This window comes from Penaeus chinensis, chromosome 12 (genome assembly GCF_019202785.1).
Source record: "Penaeus chinensis breed Huanghai No. 1 chromosome 12, ASM1920278v2, whole genome shotgun sequence".
Lineage (NCBI taxonomy): Eukaryota > Metazoa > Arthropoda > Malacostraca > Decapoda > Penaeidae > Penaeus > Penaeus chinensis.
Window position 1 is genome coordinate 25751093 of NC_061830.1, and position 10000 is coordinate 25761092.

General features: G+C 37.5%; 1 protein-coding gene across 2 annotated transcripts in view; it reads left to right on the forward strand.

Moving 5' to 3' along the window:
- LOC125031041 overlaps positions 1–10000 on the forward strand; it is a 17426-nt gene that overhangs the window by 6132 nt on the left and 1294 nt on the right. For both annotated transcript variants that reach the window (XM_047621462.1, XM_047621461.1), the window contains exons 4-6: positions 1961–2066; positions 5222–5347; positions 5466–10000. The exon at positions 5466–10000 is cut by the window's right edge and continues 1294 nt beyond it. In XM_047621462.1, the coding sequence (XP_047477418.1) occupies positions 1961–2066; positions 5222–5347; positions 5466–6363 (1130 nt within the window). In that variant the 3' untranslated portion in view covers positions 6364–10000. The remainder of the gene's footprint in view (positions 1–1960; positions 2067–5221; positions 5348–5465) is intronic.

A 10000-nucleotide genomic window follows, 5' to 3' on the forward strand; every position in this document is an offset into this window, starting at 1 on the left:
CTCACAGGCACTTCTTCTGACAGTCATTCTCTCTTTACCTGTGGTTGTGTTGTATGCTTTACACTTGACTTGTAGGGAAATAGCCACCTCTTTCCTTTAGCAAAGTATTAGAACATCTCTCAAAATTCTCTTGCCTTGGTCACTTGTCCTTCCTCATAGACCTGAAAGTTGTGCTTCTTCTCTTTAAGTTGTCTGTTCACAAGGGGGGAAAAAGCCTCCACTTTCCTCTATATCTAATGATCAGCTAAGTCTTCATTAGGTAATCATCTCTACATTTGTGTATATACATATATACTATATCTATCTAATTATGTTTGTGTATCTATCCATATTTGTTAGTTTGTTTATTTATTTGTTTGTTTGTTAATTGAGTAATCAGTTGATTAATTGATTTTTTTTTTTTTTTAGATAAATAAAGAAGTAAATAGATAAAAAGAAAAAAAAAATACTCACACATGCATGCACACACACACACACACACGTACACAAACACACACACACACGCACACACGTACACAAACACACACCCACACGCACACCCACACGTACACACGCACACCACATACACCCCACACACACCCCACACACACCCCACACACACCCCACACACACACCCCTCACACACCCCACACACACACCCCTCACACACACATGCACACGCACACGCACACGCACACGCACACGCACACGCACACGCACACGCACACGCACACGCACACGCACACGCACACGCACACGCACACGCACACGCACACACACACACACACACACACACGCATACCCACACCCACATGCACACACCCACACCACACACACCCCACACACACACCCCTCTCACACCCCTCTCACACCCCTCACACACACACACACACACACACACACACACACACACACACACACACACACACACACACACACACACACACACACACACACACACACACACACACACACACACACACACACACACACACACACACACACACACACACACACACACATTTTTGTATGATATACATAATTGTAAATCTGTATTATTATACATACATTTCCCTAAGGTGTGGCAAGGTTGCTTGTCATTCCTTGGACTGGTCTTTGAGGTCTTTGCCCTTTTCATAGAACTTGGAAGTTATCTTATGTCTAGGAGGCATTTTGTAAAATTCTAGTATGCATTTGCTTTACAGTCTAACATGTACTTTACATCTTCAATACATTCCTATTGAGTAACCTCTAGGTTTTTCCACTTTGTCAGTATATTACCATAAAGGCATTTTTTATAAGTATGAGTGTATGCGTGTGTTCATGTGTGTATCCATATGCAATGTGCATGTGCTTGCTAAAAAGATGGTAAAGAGGCTTGCCAGGTTGCGGTTCCAGCACTAGACAACGTTTTGTTAGGCTTGTCACCTGTACGGAGCTGTGAGTCTTGTCACCAGTTTGGGCTGTTAACCTGAAGGTGATTTTGCCAGTCTTTGGATTGACCTAGAGGCCTCATTGTCTTTTTATTCTGCAATAGTAGTTGCTCAACTTCCTTTAATGCACAGATGTATGCACTGACCATTGTTCTCTTTTGGCTTCCCTGATCTATTGCAATGCATATAGACCCTCATCAAACAGAAAACTTTGAGTATTATTGAATGGGTTAAGGACAGATTCTTTGGTATAGGAATCAGAAGTCAGTAAAAGCAAATCACATTTCTGTCAAATATTCTAGTTTAACCTTAAATAGCATCTTTTCCAGAGTTTTAGTTGAGGTTGCATTATTCATTCCACTAGGAAAACACAACATTGTTTAAAATGTAATACTAGAATCTCTAAAATGGACTGAAATCAATTAACTTCCAAAAAAGGTTCTATTGTGCTGTTTAGATTATAATAAGTTTCTCCTTATAGTTTATACCACATGGGAAGTGTTCCCTTAGTGAGTGGAGTGAGAAATAAGAAAGTGTTTGTTTTGCAGTAAGTGATTGTGAGGAGACGCTGCTGAGTGAGAACGAGGATAGCAATGACTCATGGACTACACAAGATGAGATACCTGCAGAAGTAATCATCAAGCTTGCCAGCAAGTATGTTATCGAAAGTAGATTTTTATTTTTCCCCCTCTTCTTCGTCAGATGAGGATATTAGTGTTCATCAGACTCAAATGCAGATAGTATCATTATCAGTAAAGTTAACACTTCACTGACAGTGCCAGAATTTACTGCATGGCACTCATTCTGCTGAGTACTATTGGGGCATTTGCTATGTACAGCCGGCCCTCCCTTCTCACCTTGAGAAGTTTCAGCTTGCACGGGTTGCAGAAAATTATTACAACTTTATTGTGCAATGTGCTCATATTTGGAGGCTTATTTGATCCGTATAATAAGTTCTGTGTAGGGCATTGCTGTCTTATATTGGAGAAGGGCACAGGGAGACTCCGCAGATCCTACGAATGATTTGGGTCTCCTTCCTCTTCCCCTTCATCCTCCAGCCGAAAGCACATCTTCTCCAATTGCGTAATGGAGTGTCTTCTGGCATGTGGTCCTGGTTTGTGGCATCAGCAGGAGCAGCAAGAACAGGGGTGAGATAATTCCTCATTCCTTGGTGCTCTTCCTCCTGCAGTAATCCTCACACAAACTCTAATTTGAAATCTATTTAACTGCCAAGGACTTTATATACAGCCAGGGAGTTGACCATAGCCATGTCCAGAAGATTGAAATATATTTTCTCGTGGACTTGTAGGACTGCACAAAATGATCACTGAGGTCAACTCCTTTCATGTACTCCAGTGCAACCTTTGGCTTTGATCTTCATAGTCCCTGGCAGTTAGGAGGAAGAGCTACCATCTTGCTGGTGTGGACTGTGGAGAGCATGGTGATGAGCCTCTTGTCCATCCATGCCTGTGCTAGTGCTATGGAACTTTGTTTCCTTGCCCTTTTGCATACAGGTCTGTCGGCATGTGCTTCTGGTATGTTCATACAGTACCGACAGCACTTGTTTTTCTTTTCTGCAGGTAAACTTAGGGATGGGTATTAGTTGTCCGTGGTTACTTCGTACCCTTTGTCAGTGAGACCTTCCTTCTCCAAGAGGTTTACCACTGCCTTCATGCTCACAAGGGAAGGTGGTGGTGTATCTGGCCTCACCCGAACAGAGATTGTACAACTTCTAGCCCCTGCATGGTCTCTAGTTCAGCACATACTGGAGTGTCTGAATACCCAGAGGCTCTCCTCCACTGAAATTGTCTTGTTGGGGACAAAGATGGTGGAAAAAAGTCTGGTCCAGGACATCGAAGATTGCAGACGACGTCAGGGGGTTAGAAGACCAGAAGTACTGCATGCTACACTTGAACTGCAATTCCTCCAGGAATTGTAGTCCAAGGTATGCACAAAGCTTCCACACCATGGTATCCTTCCATCCCTTCATGTGGCTGGAAGTATATTTGCAGGAGAAAGAGAATTGGCCAAGTAAAAAATGTGTTTGCAAGAGGCAGAGCATGAGGAAATGTAAATATTTTCAAACTAGCAAATGAGTAACATAATTTGATGCTTACTGGTTCATCTCCAGAATGAAGTTCCTCTGTCAGGCACTTACTGAAGACCTCTTCTGGCCTTGAAGCAGCTTCCAGGTCAGGAACCGTGATCCCAGGAGTTACATTAAAGTACCTCATAGGAGGTACTTCCTCAAAGGAGGAGGTACCAGGGGCATTGCAATCAGTGGTGAGATTCTCTTCACAATCAATTGACGTGTCATTTAGTGGCATAAAGTTGTCCTCTGATCCGGAGTTGGACAGCTCAGGCTCGTCCTCGGGGTTTCTGTCCTGCCAGTCAAAATTGTCACCATGGGGGACCTGAGGATCTGTGAAAGAATACAAAAAAAAGTCTTATCTGTGAAAATAGTAAATATATGTAGAAACGTAAGTTAGTATGCGAAAGGAGCCAGGTGGTGCGTTTTACAGATCAAATGATATGAGAAAACTCACTGGAATGATCCGCTTTGTCAGTGGCATGCACTCCTCATCTGAATCCACACATTCCTTATCAGGAGAATGGTGAAACTTTTAGAGGAGAGTATCAGGTGCATTCCTCAAACAAGGAAGACCCCTGGAAGTCGAAGCCCCTTGGCACATCCACTGCCTTCTCTTCCTCAAAACTAGGGAGGCAGACAATGGAAAGCTGATAAGACATGGTCAAGATCAAAGGTCAGGTTGGTGAGTGTCTACCTTGACCTGTGATCACCCTTTTATATTTTTTTTTATAGCCAATCATGTCACTCCAAGGGTCCTGAAAGAGCTTGGAAAATCAAGTGATATCATCATTTTGAAAATGTGAAAAACACTTATAATGTGCAGATCATGTGATATTGTCACGTGATATGACATCATGGTCATGTGACATGGTTTGATGATTGTGTGATATGAATGAAGTCATGGTCAGATGACAATGGTGTGATATGATCACATGATATGACATCATTATCATGTGATCATATCATGCCACGGTGACATGATATGGCACAGTAACATGACATGGTGTGATATGGTCATGTGATATGTCATGTGACCTGACATCATTAGCAAGAAAAAAAATACAACCTTGACATATCAAAAAAAAAAAAAAAAAAAAAAAAAAAAAATCGTCATCAAAAGACCTCGATAACAGGCATTTTGCCATGACGACCATCCCCATCAATCTCTCTCTCTCACTCACTCTCACACATTCACACACACACACACACACACACACACACACACACACACACACACACACACACACACACACACACACACACACACACACACACACACACAGAGCTTCAAAAACAGTATTATAACAGCATACAAGTATGATGGGGATAGCTGTCAACAGCATGAAGCTGCAGCAAGCCATGACGGCTATACTCAGGTCCGGCATGATGGGTCGAATTTCCATGATGGCTATAGGCGTGCCTGCCCATACGAGGTTAATAATTTGGAATACCTGTAGCATATTTTGAATTCTTTTAACATACAATTTTATTTTAATGTTTTAATGATATTTTGATTAGTAGATGTCTTAACTTATTACCTTGTCATAAAAATGGATTTGGCTGAGGGGCAGGTGATGGGAATGTCTTGTAATGGGGGAAATAGTGGCTAAGGGGTAAGTTACCAATTTTGCCAGGATTTAGGTCCACACTCATGGCGTGAAGCTCCTGGATCTAAAGCAGTATTTGTTTTAATTGGGTTTTTTTCCTCACTTTTCAGAGGTCATTCCAATAGCAATGGGGAGGATAAGCCTTACATCTGTCCAGTAGTTGGTTGCAGGAAAAGATACAAGAATGTGAATGGCATAAAATACCATGCCAAAAATGCCCATAAAAAAGATAGCAAGTGAGTGTTATTGAGTACAGAATTAATGAATATTACAAGTTAGTTAAAATCTGTTTAATTTGCACTTATATTTTTCAGATTACAATCCTTTTTAATGATACATAATTTCTGTTTTCAGAGTTAGAAAACCATACAGATGTTACTGTGGGAAGAGTTATTGTACAAATCAGGGACTTAAAACCCACTGCTCTCATTCTCATAAGAATGAGAGTATGACAGCGGTGACAACAAATACAGGGGAGGTGTTGCAGGTACCAGCCAACCAAATCTCGTCGGGAGGAAGTCCTACTGCTCAACTTTTAAATAATAACAATAGAACTTTGTCAAGCACTATGGCATCTCAACTAAGTAAGTCATCTAGTACAGAAAGCAGTATTCAGGTGAGTGGAACAATGCCTGTGACCAATATTAACAACCAAATTGCTGTCACCGGACAGATCATTAAAGGAGGATCTTCAGCATCCACGAAAGGTACAACTACAATTTCAAGTATAAACTTATCTGGTCTTGTGGCGGGGGGCAGTGGAAAAATTGCTCTCAAGGCTCTTCCCAGTGGTCAGTTACTTCTTTCGCAACCTCTAGAAGGTAAATTAACTGCTTTAGTAAAATCAGATCAAAGGCAAGATTTATCTATAGATGATGGTAAGATGAATCTTGTACAACTAAAATCTGATAACTTTCAGCAGTTGGAATTTAGCAAATTACTTCAGTTAAATTCCAAGTCATCACAGCATCAACTGGCTGTCACTACGTCCACACTATCAGTCGCCATCCCTACGAGTTCATTGAATTCCTTCAAGGGGGCTCAGAAGTCTTCATCAGTATTAGCACGGGCACTCAAGAGCCAGCTTTCAACAAGTCAGACAGGCATTACAACTGTGCTAGGGTCCACTGATAGTCAGGTAGATGACAGTGTTTTGGGTGGACAGGGTGTAATTTTAGGAGTAACTATGGAAGAGGGCACTCTTATTGATAATGGGGATGGGACACTTTCAGAACTAGCTGTGATTGAGTAGATAATTAACAAGTTGTATGTATAAGAATAGTTACCTTAGATTATTCAAATCTGGAAAAAAAAGAAAAAAAAATTATGGAACCGGTAACAACACTGTACTTGCATAGTGTCACTTTTTCAGGTTCTCAGAGTAATATTCTTTTATTTTAAATTTTCTTGTTAAAGTAATAAAAGTAAATAGTTTGAAAGTAGGAAGTAGTTGTTACATTGATTTTGTTTGTATATCTTGTGTTCCGTAATTCTTGTAGAACTTTTGAAATTAAAATATTGAAGGTCAGATTTGAATAATATTAAGGGAAATCCCAATTGGTATATTTTTTACTCTGTATTAATAGAGTGTTAGGGAAAGAAACCCAACACTGATGTAGGTTTCATGTTATTTACAAGTGGATGCTATTTGTATAGTGATGGCTAATTTTGTCAGAAAAAAGAGGAAATTATTATCCTTGAAGAGAGAAAAAAAGTAGATTTCATGTATGCTTGTTTTATTGGTTAAGTTTATATTAGTTCTTTCTAGTCCCACATAGCTATCAAATTATAGACCTGTACTGCAATATGTTCTATATAACTTATTAGCTTCCACATTGTAAAAAGAAAAAAAGAAAAGTAATAATAAATCATATGATACATGTACACAGAGTATATACATTTAAGGTCACACTTTATGAGTATTCTCCATTCGGAGCCTCTAAAAAAAGTACCTGGAAATTCACCTAATATCTCCATCCACATTTTGCATGTAAATAGAAATGATATTCATCAGCTGAATGTTTTATATCATAGTCCTATCTCATCTCTGTAAATATTATTATGTTATGTCCTGATAAACTATTCATACCATGTTAAGTGTCTTAGTCCTAGCAGGCATTATAAAAAGTTGGATTATATTGTAGGTCTAGGGGCAGAGGCAATGGTTTCGTAATATTCTGAGGATACCTGAATTATTGTCTAATTACTGGGTAGTGTGTGTGTGAAAGGGACAAAGAGGAGAGGATGATTAAAAGCAGCAAGGAGAGAGGGAAGTGAGTGAATGGTTGTGTGAATGGGGGAATAAACAAGGGTTTACATGAAAGGGTTTGGTCAGTCAGATTTTCTTTAAGCAGAATAGCATGATTACCAACTCTTAGTAGTGGCACAAGTTAGATTATACCAAAGGGCATTGTTATAAAGGACACTGAATTAAAAAATCATAAAAAAAAATATGTACTGATTATCAAGGCATGAGGCTTTCATTCCACCCTGACTGGATTTGTGCTTGATAAGCCTATTTCAGCTGAAGGGCATAAGCAGCATTCATTAACAGTTGACTTTTTGCTCATTCTCAATGGAGAGATGAAAATTTAAATGAGTAACTTGAATAGAAACTGAAGTGAGTTGCATATGTTGTATAGAAATTGAAGTATATATTACTACTGTTTCAACTGTTTGACACTGCTTATCCAGGTAAATTTTGAAAGTGGGGACCTAACATTGTTAGTGTGTACCCACATTGCTCATGTTTATACAATAGATACATATGATACTCCTTATGCTTTGTGCATTTTTTGCTGTGTCCAAATACAAGGATTCCTGTTATCTTATTTCTCTCTCTGCGTCAACAAGGTAGGAATTGATGGGACATTTGTCTTTTAATATGACTTAAAACACTGTGAAAAAGTTAAGGAAAATAAGGTGTGTTTATGTTTGTACAGTTACCAAACTTCCTAGATAGACATACATGCATGTATGTTCATCTTCATATATGTAGACACATATTTATTCATATGTGTATGTACATCACCATGTTAAGTTTTGCTTTTTTTATTGATACTTTTGGTTGATTATTATTACAGTAGGAACAGTAACCTTCCTATGGACATTTTTCCCCAAATGTTAGCAATGCTAAAAAAGAAAAACATACATACAGCATGTGGTTCAAGTTTCATCTTTATTTTCCAGGTTTCTTTGTAATTGGAACTTATATTTGTTTACCTGTCTTCTGCGCTAAAAAAATACTATCTAGGGAGAAAATGGTGACTGAATACAACTTATTGCAAAGAATGAATAAATTTTGGAATAGATTTTAATGCATTGCAGAGGGCAAATAATGCTAATGTTTTTAGCTTTGTCCAGTCAAAATTTCAACATGGTGATTGTCATGTGGAGAGTATTAGGCATGTTTATTAGAAGTCAATGAAGAAGAATCATGTCATATTGGTAACTTCAGTTTTGGAATCTTGCTTTGGTTTTCTTTTTCTCTCTGTATTCCCAGTAAGATTTTTGTCTTACCCAATGGAAGCCTTTGTATGGTTAACCTTGATAGGAAGCATATTATCCATAAGTGTCCTTCAAACAGCTGTTGTTGTATTTCATGTGTATGATTCACAATCAGGTTTGAGCAAAACAAAAATTTTAAAGATTAGCCTGAATGACTGTAGATGCATCTGATTCAGGAAGTTTTAAAGAATATTCAGGTGTTTTGCATGAAACTAAGGTGAGAAAAGTAATTACTGTGTAATAACATCTTTGTTTATATGTTTTTCTAGTAAACTAAATGGCTAAAATAAAAAATCAAGATGTAATTGGTTGTATTTAAGGTATTGTGGAAAAGATATTGTGAAAGAAGTGTAATTTATAACATAGTGGGTTCTTTATTGTAAGTGTCATGAGTCACAGGTGACCATCATTTACCATTACTGTTTGATGTATTTTGGGGATTGTCAGTATCCTTTGAAGCTGGATCATAGCAAGAGCATGATTAATATTTCAGTATTTGAGAGTATTGGAAAGTTAACATTTTTATGAGATTTTATTGATCAGTAATCTTTTATTCGGGAGAATTGTTATATGTTTTGTGTTATCAATATTCCTGTTTCCTAAGTGTTTATAATTATCATTTTTATTATTATTATTATTAATATTATTATTATTATTAATATTATTAATATTATGGTTATTGTTATTATGATTAATATAATTATATTATTAGTAGTAGTATTAGTAGTGGTAGCAGTAGTAGTGGCAGTAGTAGTAGTAAGAAGAGTCAAATTGCAGTTTTTGTCATTTGTCATTTTTGTCATTGTCATGATTATAGTTATTTTGAAGAGAGGATTAATGTAAAAAGAAAATGTTTCATTGTAATATGGTTGGAATGTGCTAAGAGTGTCATAGAATATTGTTTGTTATACACATCAGTTGTATTGCATATTTTTTCTTAGTTGCATATATTTCAAATCCCCTTTTTCCATAGTGAAAAACAACAAAAAGTTAATCATTATATTATATGTAATAAGATGTTATAGTGAGTAGAATTGTTAAAGTTGACTGAATATTATTATATTTGGGAATGTATTTATGGATTCATTTACTGTTTGTCAAAGGAAATGTATTTATGATGTGGATTTCTTTGAAAATCTATGAAAGTAAAAGGGATTATTCTTTTGTTATTAATACTTTCTTTTCTTTCTTAGTTTTTGAGAAGAAAATATAGTTACTTTTCTGTACCTTTCCTGTGGGGAAAACAAGAGTCCCTGGGTTATAATCCTTGGCCTTTGGTGGCATTCAGTAGTTGTCTGATGCATTTTCAGCCATATTTCTTTGCTTTTATTATGTTTTGCCACATTTGGAAAACAATATTTCCTACACTTTTTTTCTTTGGT